We start from the raw sequence: 23,922 nt of genomic DNA, 5'->3' as shown, positions 1-23,922 counted from the left end.
TGTTTAGGGAGGGGTCTGTGGCCGGTGGAGATGATGCCCGAAGTTCCCTGCGCCTGGACATCTGTCCGGGGCTTGCCAAGACCAGAAGTGGGCCTGCCCGGAAGAGAGGGACGGCCTCAGTTTCCCCAACCTTGAGTTCTTGCTCCTCCTTCAGCCCCAAGCCCTTGGCCCCTCCCAGTGCCGCACCCCTCCCAGGTGGTTCTCTAATCCTGGGGCAGCCAGGTGCCGGGCTGCTGCCGGAAAACGCTCAGACACCCCAACCCCTCCCAGCCCTTGCCCTAATGATGGCTCTGCACCTGCCCGCACAAAGCCTTCCCAGATTAGGGTGGGGACATGGTGCCCTGGGCCCTCCGGAGCCAGCACAGTGCTGACTCCTGACTTCCCCGGGTGCCCAGGCCTGGGGATGGGGGGGCCACCCCTTCACCTGGAGCTGGTCCCAGATCCAGCCTCTGCAAACACAGAGCTGCCCCAGGCCCCAGGAGGAGGTAGGATCTACAAGGAGAGTCTTGAGGAAATACGACCCTCGGGCCTGGGAGGCTGTGGGACAGTCCCGCAGAGTCCCTGAGGGAGGAACGTGGCCTCTCCCTCCCGACGGCCCTGCCCTGAGGCCCAGCTGGGGAGGACGTGTTTCGGAGCAGAGGCTCCCTCCCCACCGGCTGTGTCCCCTTGCAGCAGACGCAGGCGTGAGGCCCAGGCGGCGCCTAGGGCAGCAGTGACCCGACCCTGCAGGAAGCCAGGAGATGCTGCACCCACCTGGCCGGCCCTCCCCGCTGTCATTCCGCCCAAACAATGCGAAGGAAACGCTGCCAAGCTCTGAGGTTCTCTAGTATCATGACGTCTGCTGCATTTTTTGGGAAATATCAGACATCTCGCCCTCTTAAAACCGTGGCTTCCTCGGAGTGCACGAGGAAGTGCACGGCTCTGAGGCGGCGGGGAGGAGTCCGCCTACCCCGTCCCCGCGCCCCGCGTCTCCCCGCCCGCCCCCTCCACCTCCCCGCCAGTTCAGGACTAGGGTCGGACCCCCAGATCCCCAGGCGGGGTCAGCTGCAGGGGGGGGGCCAGATCAGGTTGTTCTGTTCGCCGGTCGCGGTAGGGGCGGGGCCAGATCTCGGGGAGGGTCCCATCGCGGGGCGGGGTCGGGTGCAGGGGCAGGGACAGATCGGGGTTCGGGGGTCAGACCGAGGGGCGGGGCCGGGTGCAGGGGCGGGGCCAGATCTCGGGGACGGGGGGGGTCCAATCGCGGGGAGGGGTCGGGTGCGGGGGCGGGGCCAGATCTCGGGGAGGGTCCCATCGCGGGGCGGGGTCGGGTGCAGGGGCGGGGCCCGATCAGGGTTCGGGGGGGTCAGACCGAGGGGCGGGGCCGGGTGCAGGGGCGGGGCCAGATCTCGGGGACGGGGGGGGTCCAATCGCGGGGAGGGGTCGGGTGCAGGGGCGGGGCCCGATCAGGGTTCGGGGAGGGTCAGACCGAGGGGCGGGACCGGTTGCAGGGGCGGGGCCAGATCTCGGGGAGGGTCCCATCGCGGGGCGGGGTCGGGTGCAGGGGCAGGGACAGATCGGGGTTCGGGGGTCAGACCGAGGGGCGGGGCCGGGTGCAGGTGTGAGGGTGGCTCCCCCGCGCGCCCCTGGGATTGGTCCGGGGCGCTGGCTCCTGTCGCCCCCAGCGGGGCGGGCACGGCCTGACCGCGGCTGAGCCTCCCTCTCCCGGCCCGCGGGCCCGAGTCCCGGCCGAGCTGCGGAGGAGGGAAGGCGAGCCGGGCGTTCGCCCCCGCGGGGAGGGCCTTATCAGCGCGGGCAGCTGGCGGCCTGTCCCTGCGCGAGCGCCCCGGCCCAATTCAATGGCCATTGTCCGCCGGTGCCTTTGTTCTGAGGTGTCCGCTTCCTGCGGGGCTGGGGCGGGCGGGCAGGAAACCCTCCGAGCCCGGGGCAGACGAGGAGGCCGGCCCAGCCTGGGGTCAGGGTCGACGGCGGACCTGACCCAGGGCTCCTAGGGGTGGGGGGTGCGGCTGGGGCTGCAGGGCGGGGGCACGGGCGGGATGTCCCCTCCTGGGGCGGCACCGTGAGGGCGGGGGGCTCCCGACTCCAGATCCTGCGGCGCTGGGGCGCCGGGGGAAGGAGGAAGACCCTGAGACAGAGGGGTCCCCTCCCGGGTCTGCTGTCGTCCCCTGCCCCTGCTGGATGACAGGGTGGGAGACAGCAGGGCAGGCTCAGGTTTCAGGGTCGTGGAAATCCAGTTCCCGCGGCCTCCCGTGCAGAAGACGCCCGCCCAGGACTGTGGGCTAGGAAGAGGGGCTGAAGCCTGGGCGGGCCAGGTTTGCCCCTCCTTCCCCTGGGCTGTCGGTGCTCCTCACCATCTGAGGCCGACTCCACCCCCTCGTCCCACGTCTGCCCTGTGCGCAGGCCCCGCGGGTTAGCCCAGCGCGGCACGCTGGCCGGCCTTCAGTGGTACGCTCACTCACAGCTGGGGCAGGTCTGTGGGAGCTGCTGGGAGTGGGGCGTTGGCCCCCGTGCCAGAGCCCACCAGTGCCCACCATGGCACCCGAGGCCACCAAGCCAGCCGGGGCAGGGTGGCCACAGGCGCTGCTGACTCTCCACCACATGCCCTGGGGTCTCTGGCAGTTCCTTCCCAGCAAAGCCCTGCCCTGACTCAGGCGACTCAGTCAGCAAACGGAAGCCACCACGGGGATTTCAGACAGCAGAACTGAATGCGAAGGGCTGAGGGGCTGCAGGGGCACTCAGAGAACAGTCTGGCAACCCGGAAATCAACTTCCTGCTGCAAGAGGCAGGCACGTGGCCGGGGGGGGGGGAGGGGCATGGCTAGGCAGGCCCCCCTGCTGCTGTGTCCCCACAGGCCTGGCCAGTGGTGTGGGGTGCCCCCACTTGCTGATGTCCCTGCCACCATCACCACTGCCTCTTTCTGTTCCCGTGGCTGCTGCCACCACCATCACCTGAGGTTGCCACTGCCGGACAGACATGGCCTGTCCCTCCTGCCGGCCTTCCTTGGACAGAGCTTCCAGGGAAGTCAGCAAGAGGGTGTGGGAGATGGGGAGGCAGGCTTCCCTGGTGGAGAGGAGGCCCCGCACCCTCCAGCTGATGGGCACGGTGGGCCTGTGTGGAGAGGAGACCCCCCCACCCTCCAGCTCACGGGCACGGTGGGCCTGGGTGCAGAGGAGACCCCCCCACCCTCCAGCTCACGGGCACGGTGGGCCTGTGTGGAGAGGAGTCCCCCCACCCTCCAGCTGACGGGCACGGTGGGCCTGTGTGGAGAGGAGACCCCCCCCACCCTCCAGCTCACGGGCACGGTGGGCCTGGGTGCAGAGGAGACCCCTCCACCCTCCAGCTCACGGGCACTGTGGGCCTGTGTGGAGAGGAGTCCCCCCACCCTCCAGCTGATGGGCACGGTGGGCCTGGGTGCAGAGGAGACCCCCCCCACCCTCCAGCTGATGGGCACGGTGGGCCTGGGTGCAGAGGAGACCCCCCCACCCTCCAGCTCACGGGCACCTTGGGCCTGGGGGCCGCGTGCACAGGGTTTTCGGAACTCCCACCTCCAGCTCCTGCCGGGAACTTGATGAGAGCAAGCCAGTGGCCACCCCAGCCCAGCTTAGTGTCCCTTGACAAGTCTGTCTCTGAGGCTTCTGGGGGGTTCAGGCAGGTGCAAGGAGGTGCCAGAGCTTAGGGGGATTCTACATACAGCAGCACGTGCTTATGAAGGGCCTGGCACTGACCAGGGGACCCTGAGGAGCCCAGCCATGCTGCCTATGAACCGGAGAAGTGGGAAGGCAACCCTTGGCACGAGGAACCGGAGGCCACACAGCCCGGGAGATGGAATGGGGGCCTGAAGTCAAGTCTCCTGTGTTAGCTCAGGTCCTCTGAGAAGGGGACGCCAGGATCCTGGGCGGGTGTGGCTTAGCTGGGGACATGTGGGTGAAGGATAGAGCAGGGAGCAGGCACAGGAGCAGGGAGAGCCTGGCCGTGATGCGGGGGCGCTGGGAAGGATGCAGAGAAGAGGACTGGGTGGGAGGAGTCTCAGAGCTGGGGCAGCCTGGGCACGGTGCCAGTGTGATGCCAGGCCAGAGCTGGCAGCGGGGCGTTGTTCGCTGGCTCCTGCATCAGGATGTCTGCGCAGAGCCTCGTCACAGCCATCTGCATCTGGTGGCGGGGGGCCCAGAGGAGGGCACATGTGTCCCCGGGGGCAGGGCACCCACAGTCTCTTGTGTTGAGGGGCTCCTAAAGGGAAACTTGGGTGATGGAAGGAAGAGGGGAGTGGGGTGAGAACCCCGAAGACCAGAGGCCCCAGGGTGGTTTGCCGGAGCCCTGCCCAAGAGAGGGCAGGGGGTGAGCGGTTCCAGGGAGGGCAGTGGGTCCCTCAGGCTTGGGGACCACACGCAGGTTGTGTACAGGGCTGGGGAGAGACTGGCAGTGGCTGGGCCCTCAGAGGAAAGAGTCAGAGCTGGGCAGATTCTCCCAGAAGCTGGGAGGGTGCAGAGGAGCCACGCCTCAGCTGGCAGGAACCCCTACTCACTTCTCCTGCGCCTTCATCTGTCTCCTCCCGCCGGGGCACTGCCCTCCACCTCTCTTCTCCAGAAGGGAAGAACTTCTACCCTGAGGGACCGTCCCCTGGCAGGTCAGATGTCCCATTTCCCATGGGCTCTGGGGCCACTCAGGAACACACGGTTTCCGGGACCCACTGGTGCCGGGCACCTGCAGCCATAGCCCCTGTACAGTGGCCCCCATGGGCCTCCCCATGTTCAGGGACACCCCCCACTCCCCAGTCACTGTGGGCTCCAAGCCCACCCTTCCCACACCGTCCTTGCTGCCTCTGCCTGAGCACCCACAGCCTGCCCTCACCAGCCCCTCAGTACCCAGGCCTGCAGCGCCCTGTGCTGGCTCCTCAGGGTCAGGGATGCTCTGTCCCCCACGGAGCCCTCCCCACGTCTCCTGACTCCACATGGTGGCAGCACACCGACCAGGGCTGCCTCCTTCAGGAAGCCCTCCATGCTTCACACCAGCTGTGTTGATGCCTGTGTTCTGGCTGCTGGGTGTGGAACTAAAACTTAGGAAGAAGGCAGGGATCCCTGAAAGGCTGGCGGACCCTGGCCTGGCCCCGGGGAGCTAGCCATGGGGGAGGCTCTGGGACACTGGGCCTGGCCGAGTTGGCTGGGGCTCAGGGTGGGGGCTCTCTTTGTGGAAGGTCCCTGCGTGAATCACCCCTTTGGGCGCAGGCACAAATGCAGGAAATTGCCATTCGACTGAACTCTATTTTCTCTCACAGAGGGGAAAGTCTGTAACACGAAGGGCATTGTTCCCTAGGCCAGCGCTTTCCGGGTGAGCTTGCTCTGTAACTGGGGCCGGGCTCGCTTGGAGCTGGGGCCCTGGGCCGAGCTGTTTCCCTTCGAGACCCAGGGGCGCCTGGAGGCCGGGCACGTGGGGCCTCCGCGCAGCCGCCAGCCCCAGGTGATAGCACGTCCACAAGGAGGGTGTCAGCAGGAGCAGGGCCGGGGGCCTATGGAAGGAGGGGCCGGGTTGGCCTGACTGCGGGTACGTCTGTTTCGTGCCTGATGGTGGTTTCCGGAGTCCCCATGTACAGGGTGGGCCGGGGAGAGGAGGGCAGGTGTGTCCTCTGAGGCCTCAACACACCCTCCCTCTCCTTCCCAGGAAGGGACCATAGGCCTCCCCCAGGACTGTGAGGCCAGCCCAGCCCCCACCCCAGGCAAGGTGTGCAGCCCCCACCCTGCTGTGGGCCAGTTTGGCTGCTGTGTCCTGGGGAGACCATGCCATGTGGGGAATGCAGCCGGGCTGAGCAGGAGGGGGAACCAGAGAGTCCTGTCGGGGTGCACGGGTCGGCATGGGAATGCTTCACGAGCTGACGTGCTGCCCAGAGGACCGGGGCATCGTCTGCAAAGGGCAGGGGCAGCGGGCACCGCTCCCACATCCTTAGGGCAATGCCGGATGGGAGTGGACCAGGGAGCCAGGTGCGCAGGCCCAGGAGAAGCAGCACCCGGCAGCTGCGGTTGGGGAGGAAGAAGCCACCCCCGCCCTCCCAGCTCCATGGGGGTCGGGAGTTGGGCTGGGGGAGAGGAAGTGATGGGTCTTCTGCTTCGGCCACACTCCCTGGCCCTGGCCAGAGCTGCTTCATTTCTGAGCTCTGCCCTCCAAGCTTGTGCCTGGCATCTGAGGCCCATCCTGGCACCTCGTCTGCCGCTGGGCCCGCCGCCCCACTCCCCAGAAGGCACTGCCCAGTGAGGGTGGTTTCTGCTGGCCTGGGGGGCACCTGCAGGCCCCGCCCCAAGTACTCCCCACCCAGCCCCGCCCACCCCAGCCCAACTGGGACCCTCTTGTGAGCCTCGCTGCCCTGGTGTCCCATGGGCCATGGGGCGTTCGGGGCACGCCCAGAACACACGCGCACGTGCACACGGTGTCCCATGCTGTCTTCGTAGTCCCTGGAAACCACAGTCAGGAACAAAACAGACCAACAGAGGAGACGAGACCAAGCGTGAACTGTCCACAGGCTGAGAGCGCGCGTGTGCAGCGAGGACCAGGCCCGGTCCCCCAGACACTGTCAGCTCTGCAGGTCTCGGAGGGCCTGCGTGCGGCCGGCGGGTGCTCTCACCTCCCACGTCATGGGTCCGTTCCCGGGGAGATGGGCTCACATGGGAGGTGGCTGGCATGGCAGGTACCCAGCCCTAGAAGAGAAAGAAGCAAAGTGCCTGCCCGTGCCAGCAAGAAGAGGTGGACTAGGTGTGCACAGAGGGACCGGGGCAGGGCAGAGGCTCGGGAAGAAGCACCCGGAGGCTTGGAGGTGCCCCGGGGAAGGAGCCAGAGCCGGACACGGCTGGGAGGTGTGGGTATGCGGGAGGATGCCCACACCTCCCCAGAACGCACGGTGGTGGGGGCAGGGGCGCGGGGCCTGGGGCGGTGTGGGCATCCTCCTGTATACCCCAGGGAGAAGAGGTCGGTGGAGGAGTTGTCTCTGAAATGCAAAGTCAGAATTTCCCTGGGTTCAAGACGTAAGCCTTGGGCAGGAAGGGCACAGAGCCATCTTGGCATCTGGCAGCAGGCCCTGGGGCTCAGTGGCCCATCTGTTCCCCTCCCCGCTGCTGCTGCTCCCGGGTTCTGCTCAGGGGGCCTTCCACTTTTCCTGTGGGCTCCCCAGCCCGTCTCAGCCAAGGAGTCCCCTGGAGCGCTGGCTCAGGGCTGTCCCCAAACGCAGGGTCAGCGCACGCACTCCGGCTGCCGTGTGTGTACTGCTGACGCTTCGCAAGGCTTCCCATCTTTTTTTTATCGTAGTAAAAGATACACAATGTAAAATTTACCACCGTAACCACTTTTTAAAGGTATTTTTAAATGGAAAGCGTAATACACGCCATGGTCAAACGTGAGCAGCACTGACAAGCACGCGGTGAGCGGCGCAGGCCCCGCCGGAGCCGGCGACTGTGTTAAAACATGCAGGATCAACATTTGCTCTGTTGCCCAGGCCGGAGTGCAGTGGCGTACCATAGCTCACTGCAGCCTCCACCTCCTGGGCTCAAGAGATCCTCCCACCTCAGCCTCCAAGCAGCTGGGACCAGGGCTGCGCCACCACGTCCGGCTGCTGTTTTGTGGTGACTGTAAGTCTTGCTATTTTGCCCAGGCTGATCTTGAACTCCTGAGCTCAAGCAACGTGCCCACCTCAGCCTTCCAAAGTGCTGGGATTATGGGCGTGAGTCACCACGCCCGGCCATCCTAACTGTTTTTAAGTGAACGGCTCAGTGGTGTTAAGGAACGTTGATGGCGGGCGACTTTCGCCACCATTGTCTCCAGAGCTCGTGACAGAGCTTCATCCTCCAAACCTGAACCCGTTCCGCGCAACGCCAGCGCCCCAACACGCTCCCAGCCAGCGCCCCACCACCCGCCCTCTGTCTCTATGCATTCGACTCCTCTAGGGATCTCACGTAAGTGAGCTGGAGCAGGATTTGTCTTTTTGGGACCGGCGTATTTCACGCGGCATCACGTCCTCAAGCGTCGTCCATGGGTCAGAATTTCCTTCCTTTTGAAGCTGCCTGACACTCCGCTGTGTGTGCGGGTCGCACTCCGCTTATCCGTCTCCCCGTTTGTCTGTTCGTGATCTTGTTGCCTCTGCCTTTGGTGTCGTGTCCCAAAAAGTCAGCGTCAAATGGAACGTGTTGAAGCTCTTCCTCTGTTTCCCTCTACGAGTTCTATGGTTGTAGCTGTCGTATTTAGGTCTTTCATCCATTCCGAGTTAATCTATTTGTTTTTTAAAGACAAGTCTCGCTCTGTGACTCAGGCTGGAGTGCGGTGGTGTGATCTCTGCTCACTGCAGCCCCTACCTCGGTCTGCCAGGGTGCTGGGAATACAGACGAGCACGCCCACCCACGCCTGGCCGGAGTTACCCTTGGATGAGGGCGGCTGGTGAAGATCCAGCTTCCTCCTTTGCCTGTGGATACCGTTTCCCAAGGACGCCTCGCACACCACCCAGCTCCACAACAAACACGCCCATCTGCCCTTGCTGCAGGTGGGCGCTCCTCCCGGGTGCTTGGGCCGGAAAAGCTGGGGAATATCCCTGGCTCTCCTGTTTCCTGCATACTGAACTCTTCTCAGATCTGCTGCTGGGACACATCCTGGACCCAGCCACAGCTCGTCATGGGCCCTGTGGCAGACACAGTGTGGGGACCACCCCGCTCTGAGGGTTTCTGCCCCACGCAGCGGTCGAAGCTGCAGGAGTGAGGGCGACATGCTCCCACCGGCACTCTGGGGCTGACTGCAGCTCCCACGCTTCCTCTGTGCACTATACTTTTTTTTTTGGTTTCGAGAGGCCTTGGTGGTCTTCAGCGTGGGGCCAGCTCTGCCGTCTCCTTTCCCTCCCACAATGCAATTATTTTGAAGTCGATTCCAGATGTCACCTCCTATTTCAGTTTTACCTCCAGCTCCTCTCTCAGAAACTGCCAGCGCCAGCGTCCACAAGCCACGGTGCGACAGTGTGGATGATGCCGCAAACAGAGGCTGCGTGCTTGTTCCCAGGGCACACGTGGACATACGCTAGGTCCCCACACAGGCCTCAGAATGGCTTGAGAAGTGGAAGCAACGCCTGCGGAACGCCAGAGGAAGGTGACTTCCAGCCTAGACTTCTTCTTTTTTTTTTTTTGAGAGGGAGTCTCGCTCTGTTGCCCAGGCTAGAGTGCAGTGGTGCGATCTCAGCTCAGTGCAACCTCTGCCTCCTGGATTGAAGGGATTCTCCTGCCTCAGCCCCCCAAGTAGCTGGGACTACAGGTGTGCGCCACATGCCCGCCTAATGTTTTGTATTTTCAGTAGACACGAGGTTTCACCGTGTTGGCTAGGTTGGTCTCAAACTCCTGGCCTCATGTGATGCACCTGCCTCGGCCTCCCAAAGTGCTGGGATTACAGGTGTGAGCCATGGTGCCGGCCCCAGCCTAGACTTCTATACCCAGCCCAGCTGTCATTCAAGGATGAGAGTGTAACAGACATTCTCAGACAGGCACGGTGTTCAAAATGTGTCTCCCATGCGCCCTGTCTCAAGAAGTGGCTGCAGGATGGGCTCCGCCAGAGCAAGGGGAAGGGAGCCTTCAGAGGGCTGTGAAGGGAGATTTCTGAAGGCCAGCTGTGGCCACGTGGGAGTTGCCCATTTAGAGTAGAGGGTTACACCTGGTGGCGCCTGTGCTGCAGCTAAGGATGCTGCTTCCAAACTGTATCTGCTGTGACTCATGCCTGGGACCTGGAAGACCGTGGCAGGGTTGTGGGGATTTAGAAGCAGAACTGCAGAGCAGCCCCACCAGCCTTGTCAGACGCCCTGACTGTGGGGACCTGGGTGTCCTTAGAATCCCCCAGTCCCTGCCCACTGACGACCCTGAACAGCTCCTGTGAAGTACCTGGAGGCTGAAGACACCTTGACCCCAGGCTCTGTTCAGTTCTCTTGAGACTTTCAGCTGACAGGGTAAGGTTGAGCCCACTGTGAGGTTAGGTAAGACGAAAGATGATATAGCTTAGGATATGCGAAACAGGCTGGGTCACTGGCTCACGCCTATAATCCTAGCACTTTGGGGGGCCGAGGAGGAGGACTGCTTGAGCCCAGCCTGGGCAACATAGCAAGACCCCAGATCCACAAAAATACAAAACATTGGCTGGGCATGGTGGCGCACACCTGTAGTCCCCACTACTTAGGAGGCTGAGGTGGGAGGATGACGGGAGCACACGAGGTCAAGGCTGCAGTGAATCAAGATGGCGCCTCTGTACTCCAACCTGGGCAAGAGTGAGACCCTAACACAAAAACAAGCCCCTACCACCCAAAACCCCACAAAACCTAACCCTCCCTAAAACTCCTACCACAGGGGAAAAGAAAAGGCTTTTCCAGTGCCTGGAAAAACCAGCAGTTCCCCGGGCTCTCCCTGCCGAGCACCTCACCAAGGCAGGACCTTCCACCTGGGAGGAGCCTTTCTGTACTCGGCCGCCCCCGCGGCCACTCCTGGGTCACAGGTGCTCCAACATGCTCAGCCCCTTGGCTTAGGGAAGTCGCCCTGTTCCTACTTGGTGCAGAAACTCAGCTGCACACACACTCACACTCACAACCCCACACACCCCACACACACTCACACACACTGACACCCACACCCCACTCATTCAACACAATCCCTCACACTCTCCCTTACACACTGACACACACACCCCTACACACCCCCACATGCACACACACAAGCACTCACCCCCACTCACACACGCTAACACACACCCACACTGAACACACTCCCTCACACTGCCTTACACACTCAGACACACTCCTACACACACCCACACACAAGCACTCACCCCACTCACATACACTGACACCCACACCCATTCACATACTCCCTCTCACACACTCTCCCTTACACGCTCACACGGCCCAGCCCCCTCCTGTCCCTCCTGGTGTGGTCTCTGCTGTATCCCAGCCCCCACTGCCAGCCCTGGAGCCACCCTACTCACTCATGGGCACGCTGCACCCAACTCCTGCCCACACCCAGTGGACTTCTGTGCCCCCCTGATCTCCTGACCCCCCCATCCTGACCCTCCTCCAATTTCCCTCAACCCAGCCTCTCTCAGGACACTCTTGCCCTCACCTCGGACGCCCCCAACGTTCTCCCAGCCCCCTGGCCTCTCACCTGGCTCTGTCATATCTGTAGCTCCCTGCCTGGCGTCCCCAACTCTCTGACCCATCTGCTGCCTGTGGGCTTACTGGGAAGGAGCTGAGCCCGAGAGAAAGCCAGTGTCCCCCTGTACCTGCTGTGTATCCAGCATGGCCCAGGAGCATCCCCCGCCCAGCACCACCAGGAAGCCTTGCTCCCCAGGACCCCTCAGGGCCTGCACCCAAGCCCCTGCCACCGGAGGCCACTTCGCCTCCCTCCCCTCCCATCTCATCCTTGGCAGGGGACCTTGCCTCACTCCCTTACAGAGGAAGGAGGACAGAGCCCACAGCCATCTCCTCAGGTCTTGCAAGAAACCCACCCACCTGCTGCGGGGCAAGGCCCCAGGCCCCACACCCTGGCCCACGGGGTCCTGCCCTGGTGGTGCTCCCCTCCCGAAGCGTCCTCCCGAGTCCAGACCTGGATCCCCAGAACCTGCGAGTATGGACATTTTATAGCAAAGGGGACTCAGCAGGTTTGACTAAAAGAAGGACCCCGAGAGGGGGAGATGGCCGCGGATGACCCGGGTGGACCCTAGATGTGGTCACAAGGGCCTCAGGAGAGGGTGCAGGAGGGTCAGGGTGGAGACGTGAGGACGGCATGGAGTCAGGGAGAGGACGGAGGGGACGGCGCTGGCCTTGACGGTGCGCAGGGGCCGGGGCACCTCCAGAAGCCAGAGAAGACGAGGAACAAATCCTCCCCCGGAGCCCCCAGAAGGAGCCCGCCCTGTGACCCTTGACCTTCGCCTGGTGGGGTGCATTTTGGACCCGTCCCCAGGGCTGGAAGGCCATGGCTGCGCTGTTCCCAGCTTCAGGGTAGGCAGTGGTTTGTCCAGGCAGCCCTGGGAGCGGGTGCTGGTGCTCACCCCGCGGCTCTGGCTCCGCAAGGAGGCTTCCTCGGGGCCTCTGCCGCCGCGCTCAGCAGGCCCTCGGAAGACCCCACACTGCTAGGGCCGGAGGTGGCTTTTCAGAGCTCTCCACTGTGACTCAGGCCACCTGGCCACACCGAGTCCTCTCATTCCCCCTCCTGGAGCCCCTCCCACACCCAAGCTCCTCCTCCTCCTCCCCCTGCACCCGCTTCCATGGGAACCAAGGCCACTCTCTGCACGGCCACCGCTCTGGACAACAAAGGCCCTCGGACCAGTCTCTTCCACTCCTGGCCCCAGGCAGCCACGGTGACCTCCCAGAGGCTCATCCGACCACCTGCCCTGCCCAACCCCTCCAAGGCTGCCAGAGTCCCCAGGGGATGTGCCAAGCACAGGCCAAGGGAGCGGCGCCCAGCACCACGACGCCTCCTCCTGCCTCGGCCTCCACCTGCCAGGACAGCTTCCTTTCTCCTGCCTTGATTCTCTGGGTTTCTGGGGAGCGTCGTGTCCTTGGGGAGGCTGTGTTCTGCCTCTTGGCATGCCCATCCTAACTCCTCCGGACATCAGGCCTGCCCTGAACCCCGTTCCCAGCCACCCCGGTGCACAGCAGGAACTGGTGAAATGGCTGGCCTGCCTCTCCCTTTTCATCTCGGAGGGACAGCGGGCCTCACTTGCCTTGTCCTCAGCTCCACAGACAGCATGGAATGTTCCTGAACAGCCTCATTGACATGGGTTTTTCCTTTTTAAGAGAATGATTAAGCCAGGAGTGGCGGCTCACACCTGTAATCCCAGCACTTTGGGAGGCTGAGGCAGGTGGATCACCTGAGGTCGGGAGTTCGAGACCAGCCTGGCCAACATGGAGAAACCGGTCTCTACTGAAAATACAAAATTATCTGGGAATGGTAGTGAACGACTGTAATCCCAGCTACTCAGGAGGCTGAGGCAGGAGAATCGCTTGAACCCGAGAGGTAGAGGCTGGGGTGAGCCGACATCATGCCATTGAACTCCAGCCTGGGCAACAAGAGCAAAACTTCATCTCAAAAAAAAAAAATTGAACTGAGCCAGGCATGGTAGTGCGCGCCTGTAGTCCCAACTACTTGGTAGGCCAAGTTGCGGGAATTGCTTGGGGCTGGAGTTCAAGTCCAGCCTGAGTCACATAATGAGACGCTGTCTCTAAATAAAAATTTTTAAACATGTGACTGAAATTCACAGAACAATAACCACTTCACAGTGCACACAGTGGCATTTAGTACACTCATACTGTCGTGTGACCACCGAACTGTCTAGTTCCAGAATGCCTTTGTCACCCCAAAAGGAAGGGAAACCCAGCGCCCATTAGTTAAGATTCTTCATCCTCCCTCCTCAGCCCCACCAGCCTGCATCTGTTTTTCCATCTCATGGATTCACCTGTTCTGGACATTTCTTTTTTTCTTTTGAGATGGAGTCTCGCTCTGTCGCCCAGGCTGGAGTGCAGTGGCGAGATCTCAGCTCACTGCAACCTCCGCCTCCCAGGTGCAAGCAATTCTCCTGACTCAGCCTCCTGGGTAGCTGGGATTACAGGCGCCCACCACCACGTGTGGCTAGTTTTTGTATTTTTAGTAGAGATGGTGTTTCACCATGTTGGCCAGGCTGGTCTCGAAATCCGATCACATGATCTGCCTGCATTGGCCTTCCAAAGTGCTGGATTACAGGCGTGAGCCACCGCGCCCGACCGGGACGTTTCGTATACACAAAGTTGTGGAAGACGTGGCGTTTGTGTCTGGCTTCTTCCCATGTTTTCGAGGCTCATCCACGCTGCAGCATGTGCGTGGGAATTTCGCTCCTTCTCATGGCTGATCATGTTTCTTCATACGTCTACACTGCATTTTGTGGATCCATTCACCCAGCAACGGATGCTTGGGTTGTTCTTCCCTTTGGCTGCTGTGAACACGCATCTGTCTGAGTGTCTGTTTTCAGCTCCTCTGGGTGGACACCCAGGAAGACATTTGCTGGACCACAGGGTAATTCTACAGTTAACTTTTTGAGGAGCCACCAGGCTGTGTCCCACAGCGGGGCACCTTGTGGGTATTTTCAGGCGCCTCAGCGCTGCCCGCCACCTGGGCTGAGCGAGTCTGGGGAGCACGGTGCTCTGTGGAGCTGCTGGCTTTCCCAGGGCTCCTCTGCCTGCCCGGGGCTGCTGCTGCTGAAAGCTGAGACTCTACCTCATTTTCCACACAACCACAGGCAGGAAGGGGCCTGTGCAACACTCGGGGGTGCGTGCTTGCCCTGGGCCCCTCCTGCATGGGAAAAGGGGCCTGCCTGGCCGCTGGGTGGGGTGGTCCAGCTTCGGGGCTGGGTGCTCTGGTGGGTGGTCTCTCTGGCTTCTGGGACACCAGGCAGAATGGCTAAATCGGGAGGCACTGGCCCCTGTAGAGCCACTGGCGCGGTGACAGCTGGACTCGTGTGCCGGCTCCATGAACCACTCCCCCGGTGTTCCCACCTGGTGATATCCCTCCCCTGCAATCTGCGGGTGGCCCAGGACTTTCTGACCCACAGGATGCAGCAGAAATGACACCGTGTGAGGCCAGGTCACGCAAAGCGTGGCAGCTTGGCCTGGCCTGGTGAATGTGCTCTGGAGGGAGCCAGCTGGCACGGGAGAATCTGACTACCCTGAGACCACCACGCTTCGGAAGCCCACACCAGCCACAGGGGAGGCCAGCTGGCCCTGGCTGTTCTAGCCACCCAGCTGAGGCACAGGGCCGGGGCGAAGATGCCATCCTGGACGGTCCACCCTGTTTGGCCTTCAGATGGCTCCAGCCCCAGCTGCCACCTGATTACTGCAGAGAGACCCCAAAGCAGGGCTGCCTGGCTGAGCCGGGCAATCCACAGGCTGGGCGATGATAAGGGCACTTGAAAGCACTGAGCTTCGGAGTGCTTTGTGACACGGCAACAGTTAACAGGGACCTGGGAGTCAATTCGGAGCCCACATGGCCAGTCCACTCTGAGCGTGTCCCCCCCGGCCATAGTTCACAGAGCAGGTGCCCATCAGGGTTCAGGGCTGCTGTGGGCCTTAGCTCCCCTCCCTCAACGTGGCTTCCTGCCCCTGTGGAGGCCATGGTCGCATTCGGAGGGGGGTCTTTGGAATCCATGCCCAAGGAAGAACTGCAGCTGCCTGGGACCCTTCCACACCCAGGAAGGGCTGTCATCAAGGTGGGACTTGCAGAAGGAGGGAAGGGCAGCTGGCTTTTGAGTGGAGGGACAGCTCCAAAGACAGCGTGGCAGCTCCCACGCAGGGCAGCTCCCAGCCACCCTTGCCACCGGGAACCTCGAGGGCAGGCACCCTCAGCCCATCCTCTGGCCCCTCCTGCTCCCCACTCTCCTCTCCTCTGGCTTCCTTCCAGGGCCCTCTCTCTTCCGACTGGCCCTGAGAAGTGCTACACTCCTGCTCTCCCTGGGTTCCTAGACACTCCAACTTCGGTCTCCGGGGATTCTCTTCCTGGGCCCAATCCCTCCCTCCCTGGGGGGCTGCCCCGCCCGTGGACCCCTGGAGTAACTTAATCTTGGGCTTACGGTCCATCACAGAGTGGGGAGGTATCGCTCTGCTCATCGCACCCCAAAGCTGCAGGCCCTCGGCTGCAGCCCCCATGACAGGGGTCCTCGCACTTCCAAGCCCTCCCTCTCCCAGCCAAGAGGTCCCGAGTCCCACCCAATCACAGAACCCCGGCCAGTCCTTCCTCTGCGCGACGCCCACGTGCCTGCGCGGCTCCCCGGCCACCGCGGCTACCAGCGCCCCCAGGCGCGCGGCACCGGACAGGTGGCACCTGCGAGCCCCGCCCACCTCGGCCGCCCCGCCCCGCCCCGCGCGCCCACTGAGCATGCTCAGAGCCGCGGTCACGCGCCCGCCCGCAGGCTCCTGTCTGGACTGGGCGCTGCCCCGCGTCGGTCCCGGTTGCGGCCACGGCCCCCGCCTGTTCTGGCGGCGCCATGGAGCGCATCGAGGGGGCGTCAGTGGGTCGCTGCGCCGCCTCGCCCTACCTGCGGCCGCTCACGCTGCATTACCGCCAGGTGAGCCCGCGCCCCCGCGGCCCCGCGCCCCGCCCCCCGCGCTGCCGGCCCCGCCCCGGAGCCCCGTCGGCCCCGCCCCCGAACCCCGCCCCCGCGCTGTCGGCCCCGCCCCCGCGCCTCGCCCCCGCGCCGTCGGCCCCGCCCGGATCCCCGCACCCGCGCTGCCGGCCCCGCCCCGGAGCCCCGCCCCCGCGCCCTCGGCCCCGCCCCCGCGCCCCGCCCCCGCTTCCCTCCGCGCGCCCGCGCGGCCCCGTCTCCGCCCACCGGATCGCTGGTTCCCTGACCCGCTGAGCCCCAGGCCGGGGAGGGGCCGCGGAGGGACGTCTGAGGAGGGACCACTCATCCTTTCAAGGACGCTTTGCTGGGCCCCGTCCTTCCCGCCCGCCCCATCCGACCCTTTTGGCCGTGGGACTCCTTGGTTGCCCTGGCGATCAGGAAAGGTCTCCCGGACGTGGTGGCTTGGAGACAGCTGGGCCGAGGAGGAAGGAGCAGGGAGGCAGAAGGAGCGAGTGAGAACTTGAGAGAGCCTCTCAAAGTCGGCTCCCTCCTTGGGCTTTTTTCCAGGGAGGGCACCTCCTTGTAGTCTCCATCTGCTAAAGCTCAGCGTTCCCCACCTCCTCCCATGCCAGTCCCGGGTCAAGGGCTGTGCTGCCTGACATGGCACCAGGCACGTGGTGGGTTCACAAGAAATATTTTGTTTTGTTTTTGAGACAGGGTCTTGCTCTGTCTCCCAGGCTGGAGTGCACTGGCATGATCACAGCTCACTGCAGCCTCAACCTCCCCAGTAGCCTCAGTCCCCACTGCAGCCTCAGTCCCCCCAGTAGGTGGGACCACAGGTGCACACCACCACAGCCGGCTAATTTTAATTTTTTTTGTAGAGAGAGGTCTCACTGTTGCCCAGGCTGGTCTCGAACTCCTGACCTCAACCGATCCTCTTGCCTTGGCCTCCCACAGCAAGGGGATTATGGCATGAGACATTTGTTGGGAGAAGGATTTGCTGCTGCCATCCTCTTCCCTCGTCCAGTGGATCACTGAGTCCTGGCACGCCTTCCTCCATGCCCAGCCCTCTCTGGCTTGGGTCTCACCTTTTGCTTACATGCCCACCTGCCCCCAGCAGCTCTCCCCTCTGCCAGAGCTCCTCCATGCCATTTTGGCAAAGGCCACAGTCTTCCTGGCCACAGTCAGTCCTGCCCCCTGCCTCTCTATCAGGTCAGGTGGTCCAGGTCACGGTGCCTCTCTGCCTGCCTGCCTCCCCCGGGGGCATCCTGTTCCCACCATCACGTCCAGGACCCTGCCTCTCGCCATCCCTGTGAAGCCCTCTTGGCCCCCAGCCTGAGAGAGTTCCTGTGCCCCTCACTTCCCTGTTGTGGGAGTCCTGTTGGCTCTGGAGGACAGGGGATCCTTCTCCCGAGCGAAACTGAGCTGGTGGCACTGGCAGGGGGTAGTTGGAGTCAGTCGAGGTGCACCAGCTGGGGACATGGGGTCACTGCCCTTGCCTGAGGTTGGCCACATGGGATTCCTGCTTGTTTGTCCACAGCCCAGGCAGGTCCCCACTGTGGCCCTGGTGGCCCTACTCTCTCCCCCACTTCCCCCTGGAGCTCGTGGGACAGCCCACTGGCACAGCTCTGTTGAAGGGTGCTGGGAACCAGAGCTGAGCTGGTGTGGGCCGTGGCTATGGTGGACACGGACGCAGGCTCAGGCCAGGCGGCATCTCCTCAGGGCCAAGGGACACTGGGCTGGACGCTGCCTGCCACCCAGGGACAGCTGCAGCCCTCGGCGTTTTGCTGGGTCCAGCCAGGGGAGGGCTCTGAAACCAAAGGCAGGGGACCCCATGACTCTGAGGCAGAGGGGGCCTTGTTTGACCAGCCCTGCCCTCCCTCCCAGGCCTCAGTGGCCTCCCTGAACCTTCCTGCACCTTGACCTGGCTGGACCTAAGGGTGTGACACGCTTTTGAGCTTAAGCCGAGAGGGTCCTTGAGACCTGCATGGGTGAGGGAAGTGTTTGTGGTGGGGAAGAGCACGGCAGAGAGCCGTGTAGCAGGCTGTGGGCAGGGGGCTTCCCTGGAGCCTGCCCTGGGTGGGCGGCTGGCTCTGGGGTGGCTGGATGTCGGGCAGGCCTGGGCTCGCCTCCTGGGAGTAGTGCCCCATGGCCTCCCAGGCAGCCTGACCTGCGCAGGACACCAGCCCTCTTTTCCCCTGGGAAACCGGCACTCTCCTCCCAGGACTCCTCTGCCTCCCAGCTAAGCTCAGAGGGCCTCTGTGCCTCTGCCTGCCCACAAACCCTTCCCTCACCTCTGTCACCTCCTCCAGGAAGTCCTCACGAAGGCGTCTTCCTTCTGCAATCCCTGCTGCTCAGGCCTCTGTCCCTTTCACAGCCTGGGCAGAGCCCCCAGGGTGGGACGAGCAGCTGGCCAGGGCCTCGGGGCTGACCCAGTGACGGAGTAGCAGATGGGCCAAGCATGCTGGAGATGGGACCCTGCGGGACCCTGGCCCAGCCCCCAGGATGGGGGTGCATCTCAGAACCCCATCAGTGTCAGTTCCGGCCTCCCCTGCAGGCCCAGCCCACACACCTGCCCATCCTGCCTTCTCCATTCACTGAGTGCCACCAGGGTGTGGAGGCCCACCAGGGCAGTGTGCCCAGCGTGGGGGAGTGGGAAGGTGGAGGACAGCCACAGGAGAGCAGGACCACAGCGTATGTGGGAGAGCTGAGGCCAGAATCTGGAGGTGGGAAGGGGGCCCAGCCTGGTCACCATCACTGAGTCACGGAGTCCTGCAGTGTGATCTCCCACCTGGCCGGGTGCCACCCTGCCCCATCTGCTCCCTCCTGCCCTCTCATCTTCCTCTGTTCAGTGGCCCAAGGAAGCTTCAGCAGGAAAACCTGACCTCTCCCCTGCCTGCGGGCCCCTCCCTGCCCTGCTGTGAGGGAGTCATGCCTGCCCTCTCCTAGCTTCCGTGAGCCTGCCTACACTTGGTGACTGCATGCGTCTCTCTGCAGCCCTGTGTGCTCAGTCTGTGCCAGGCAGTGTTTCATGGGGTGCCTGAACGCCTCCCCTGCCCTTTGCCCTGTTCTTCTGCCTCACTCCAGGGCCTGAGGCTGTCCTGGGCCTCCCTGCCCCTCTAGGGCCACTTGCTCCTCTGCCCACAGAAGCTGCATCCCCTGGCTCCCGTGGCCCAGGCTGTGAGCACATCTCCCTGGTTAGGAGTGGGTGCAGTGGGTCTGTGGCCTCTTCGGTTCCCCAGCCACCTCTGCCCGTCCTGGCCCGTCCTGACCGCTATCCTGCCTCTTCCAGAATGGTACCCAGAAGTCATGGGACTTCATGAAGACACATGACAGGTGAGAGCCTGGCCCAGCCCAGCCACTGGGGAAGCCCCACATGATGCCTAGGGGGCACTGGGCCCAGGGGACACTGGGCCTCAGCCATCCTATCTGAGCAGGGGGCCTGATCTCCCTGGGCTGCTGGCAAGGAGGTGGGATGGGCCCGCTGGCAACAGAAGGATGGGAGGTGGGGCACCAGGCAGGGCCCTCCCGGATGTTTCTGTTCCCTGTGTGGGCCCCCAAAGTCCCTCCTGGCCTCTGGGTTTCCTGTGCCCGAGAGGTCAGCCTGAAGCCTGGGGACTGAGTTGGGTCCTTGCTCAGGCTGCCGGGACCTTGATGGCAGGCAGGCCTCTTCAGGCAGGGAGAGGCCAGCCTGGAGCCTTTGCCCCGGCATCAGGGTCTGGGCTGGGTGGCGATATGGCTCGAGGGGTGTGGCTGGTGGGCAGCTGGTCAGCAAGGGCCAAACGTCCTGTCAGTCACCCGGCCACAGCTGCTGGCACCCTGCCCCCCGCCTCCTGTCCTGCCAGCTGCAATACAGCAGGTCTGGGTCCTGGCCAGACCATGACCCTGGAAAGCTCTGGCCCTGCCTGGGCCTCAGCCATCCGATCTGAGCAAGGGGCCTGACCTCCCTGGGCTGCTGGCTAGGAGGTGGGATGGGCCCGCTGGGAACAGAGGATGGGAGGCGGGGCACCAGGCAGGGTCGGTGGTTGCTTCTGCGCTGAGCCCCTCTCCCCGTGCACAGTGTGACCGTTCTCTTATTCAACTCTTCTCGGAGGAGCCTGGTGTTGGTGAAGCAGTTCCGGCCAGGTGAGGCCAGCTGGGGTGGGGAGGGTATCCGCAGGGTCCCTGTGGTCCTGAGGGTCTGAATACAGATGTGGGAGGGGGCTCCAGGGGAAGCTGAGGCCCTGCCGGGGGGTCCGGCTGAGTGGGTGACCTGGAGGTGGCCGCCACACGGCTGTGAGCGTGGTCTGGCTTCCTCCCACGCAGCTGTGTATGCGGGCGAGGTGGAGCGCCACTTCCCAGGGTCCCTAGCAGCTGTAGACCAGGGCGGGCCCCGGGAGCTGCAGCCAGCCCTGCCCGGCTCAGCGGGGGTGATGGTTGAGCTGTGTGCCGGCCTTGTGGACCAGCCTGGGCTCTCGCTGGAGGAAGTGGCTTGCAAGGAGGCTTGGGAGGAGTGTGGCTACAACTTAGCCCCCTCTGATCTGCGGCGGGTCGCCACATACTGGTGAGTGGGACCAGGCCCTGCGGCCTGTGGTGTGGCTCAGGAGATGGGAGAGGCTTCCTGGGAGAGAGTGAGTGCCCCGTCCCTGGGGGCGTGCAAGCAGGATGGATTCCTCCTTGTTTTTCAATGTGGGATTAGGGGAGGGTTGGACAGAACGCACCTCAGATCCTCAGCCAGGCCGGAACCTGGGCTCTTGGGGCTCTCTCTGGAGTGTGCTGGGCCCCGTGCCCCCAGCCTGCAGCCCCCAGCCACGTGGGGCCAGGCCGGGTGGCAGCTGCTGCTGACAGATGCCTCTACTTCCTGTGGGATTAAGACCCGGTGCTGGGGGTGAGGGTGAGTCACAGCTCTGTTCTCAGAGGCTGGCTCAGGAATGAGGGAGAAACTGTGTCCTGGGCTGGAGAGGAGGTGGCTCCAGCCCTCCTGGGGAGGAGACACTGCCTGCAGCCTGCACTTTGGGACCTGAGCCCACCAAAGTTGAGGCCCTGACTCCTGTCCCATGAGGCCTGCCAGCTGGGGTTGCCTTCTCAGGACAAGATGTTGGGAAGAAGCCCATCCACTTCCCCGGGGACACGATGATGGACTGAGGTCTTGGGAAGAAGGAGGGTGTCACAGAGCCCCAACCCCACCAGCCGAGCAGCAGCCTCCGCGGCCTTCTCCAGAGGCCAGGGTCCCCTTCGCTGGGAGAAGCACCGGGAGGCTCTGCACCTGTCAGCCTGGGGCCCCCCTGCCTTGGCAGCCTCAAGGACTTCACCTGGGCATGCCCCTGGCTGGGTGGGGTGGCCTCCAAGCTAACGGCAGAATTTCCACGCTGAAGGGTGAACTTGGGTGTGAAGGGTGGGCCTCGGTTTCCTGGAGGAGGTGGCCTGGGCAGAGTCCTGGCAGAGGGGCTGCACGGTGAAGGCTCTCGGGCCAGCGGTCGAGCAGCCCGGGCTGCGGTGGTCTGCTGGCACCGCCTCTGGGCCACAGCCTGATTGTGAGGGTGCTGGGGAGCCAAGGAGGGCTCTGGGAAGTGAGCAGTCTGCGGAGACTTGCATTGTGAAGAGCAGGCCGTGGCTTCAGGGACTCAGGACTGGAGACGGGGCTGACGGGGGGTCCGGGCGTCTGCCTCCGTGGGCCTGAGCGGGGCTGGGCTGGCAGCAGAGTCCAGCCGCCCGGTGGCAGCGCCTGTGGCTCCTCTGATTCTGGAGGTGAGCCAGGCCCCTTACGTGCTGCAGCAGAGGACAGGATCCAGGGAGGCAGTGAGCTTGAGGCGTGATGGAGTGAGGTTGGAACGTGCCCGGGGTGGGGGAGGCGTGGCCCAGCCTGGCTGGCACATTCCTCTCAGCCGGGCCAAGGGCCGGAAACTGGGGCTGGAAACCCCAGACCTGCCACTTCCCTCAGAGGCGCTGTGGTGGCCGCCGGCGCCGGAAATGGGCCATCAGGAACGGGTCTGCGGGAGGTGAGGGGCTGGAGGGCGAGGAAGCAGCTGGGTGAGGTCTGTCTAGGGTGGGTCCCCATCCTGGGGATGGGGAGGCCTTGAGGGTGGGGCATGGAAGCCCCCAGTTCTGTTGGGCACATCTCAGAAGGTGGTCTCTACCCTGCAGGCCTCCGCCGGCCTCAGTTCATGCCACCCGACAGCCCCTTCCGGGGTGAGCCAGGGCTCCCCTACCCCTGGCCATCTCCCCAAATGCCCCTTGGTCCCGTTTCTCCCTAGATCCACACCTGGCCCTCCCCCTCCTCTTGCAGAATGCAGCCTGGTCCCTCTGCCGTCTCTCCTCCCAGCCGTGGCCACCGTCCACACAGCCAGTCCAGGCTGCTGCCCTCGGTGCCTCCTGATGGCCAGCCCACTTCTGGCCACTGCCCACTGAGCGAGGGGCCTCCCTCACCCCTCCCCGGCCTGGTCCTGGGGACCTGGCTGCCACCGCGCCCCACACTGCCGTGCTTCGGGGGGTTATCGCATGCTGTCTACTGTCTGGAACTCGGGTCCCATGGGTGCCTGGTGGGGCGCCCTGCGGGAAGGTCGTGTGCTTGTCCCTGCGTCCCAGCCAGCCTGTGTTCTAGGCATGGGCTGCGGCCTGGCCTGGGCCTCTGCAGCCCGTGTCTGTGCCTTGGACACCGGCCACCCACTGAGGAGCTCCCCGGGAACAGTCTCAGGGTTTCTGTGCTGGGGGCTGCAGATGGGGGTGGGCTCTTCTGCTCAGGGCCTTGCCAGGTTGCGGGCAGGGTGTCAGCGGATCTGCCATCTCATGGGGGTGTGGGGTCTCCCCAGCTCGTGGGGTTATGGCAGAATGCAGCTCCTGGTGGCCGAGGAGCTAGGGCCCCCTCCCCACCGGCTGTTGGCTCCTCCCACCTCCCAGCATGGCCCCTCTTCCTCTGAGGGCTGGCAGCCTGGATTTCTCCACCTTTGATCTTGAAACACCTCTCCTGAGAGCGTCCTGATGGGGCCAGACCCACCTAGGACGCTCTCCCTTTTCATGAGCTCAGGTCACTCGTTAGGGTCCTTAATCACGTCTGCAAGACCCTCCCCGCCTGGCGGGTACAACCTGCTTGGGGCGGGGCCGCAGGCGTGCACTCCAGGTGGGCATCCAGGTGGGAGAGGCCATCCCAGAGTTCTGCCTGCTGGAGGGTGGAGGGAGCAGAGTGGAGAGGGTGGGTCAGAGGGTGGTAAGAGGGGCGGGGGCCAGTGGGGCCCATGTGGGTGGCTCAGCAGACCCTGTCTCAACTCATAGGTCTGGAGTAGGACTGACTGGCTCCAGACAGACCATGTTCTACACAGAGGTGACAGACGCCCAGCGCCACGGTCCAGGCGGGGGCCTGGCGGAGGAGGGTGAGCTCATTGAGGTGGTGCACCTGCCCCTGGAAGGCGCCCAGGCCTTTGCAGATGACCCGGACATCCCCAAGACCCTCGGCGTCATCTTTGGTGTCTCGTGGTTCCTCAGCCAGGTGGCCCCCCACCTGGATCTCCAGTGAGATTCCAGGGGTCTAGTCAGAGGCCAGCCTTGGCCACTCACCCCCACCCTGCAGACCCAATAAAGCCTTGCACCGCTCCAGCCTCTGCCTGCTGGCTCTGGGCTCTGTGACCAGGGCCTCGGAGATGACTGGGAAGGGCGGGAGCAGTGACTAACCTGCGATGGGCCTGGGGACATGGTGCAGGTGGCTGCTGCGGGGGCTGAGGACAGGCTCAGGGATTCCATGGGCAGGGCCAGGCTGTACCTCCTCTTGGGGTCTGGGACTCGTGAGGGTAGCATGGTGGGCCTGGGCTGGGCCTGCTGGACAGCACGGAATTTCTCCATCTCTGACCTTGCAGTGAGCTGTGCCTGCAGCAAGGG

At 63.8% G+C, this 23,922-nt stretch overlaps 1 protein-coding gene across 1 annotated transcript; it reads left to right on the top strand.

The window, feature by feature from the left end:
• The first annotated feature begins 15,893 nt into the window (after positions 1 to 15,893).
• NUDT14 (nudix hydrolase 14) lies at positions 15,894 to 23,643 on the top strand. The gene is made up of 5 exons (XM_021675255.2): positions 15,894 to 16,077; positions 19,367 to 19,410; positions 20,135 to 20,199; positions 20,380 to 20,617; positions 23,323 to 23,643. Exons 1-5 carry the CDS (start codon positions 15,997 to 15,999, stop codon positions 23,561 to 23,563), a joined length of 669 nt encoding a protein of 222 aa, XP_021530930.1. The 5' UTR covers positions 15,894 to 15,996; the 3' UTR covers positions 23,564 to 23,643.
• The last annotated feature ends 279 nt before the right edge of the window (positions 23,644 to 23,922 follow it).

This window comes from Aotus nancymaae, unplaced genomic scaffold (genome assembly GCF_030222135.1).
Source record: "Aotus nancymaae isolate 86718 unplaced genomic scaffold, 86718_ANA_hifiasm-v0.15.2.pri h1tg000011l, whole genome shotgun sequence".
NCBI lineage: Eukaryota > Metazoa > Chordata > Mammalia > Primates > Aotidae > Aotus > Aotus nancymaae.
The sequence above is the reverse complement of the archived record's forward strand: the minus strand, read 5'-3'. Positions and strand labels throughout refer to the sequence as shown.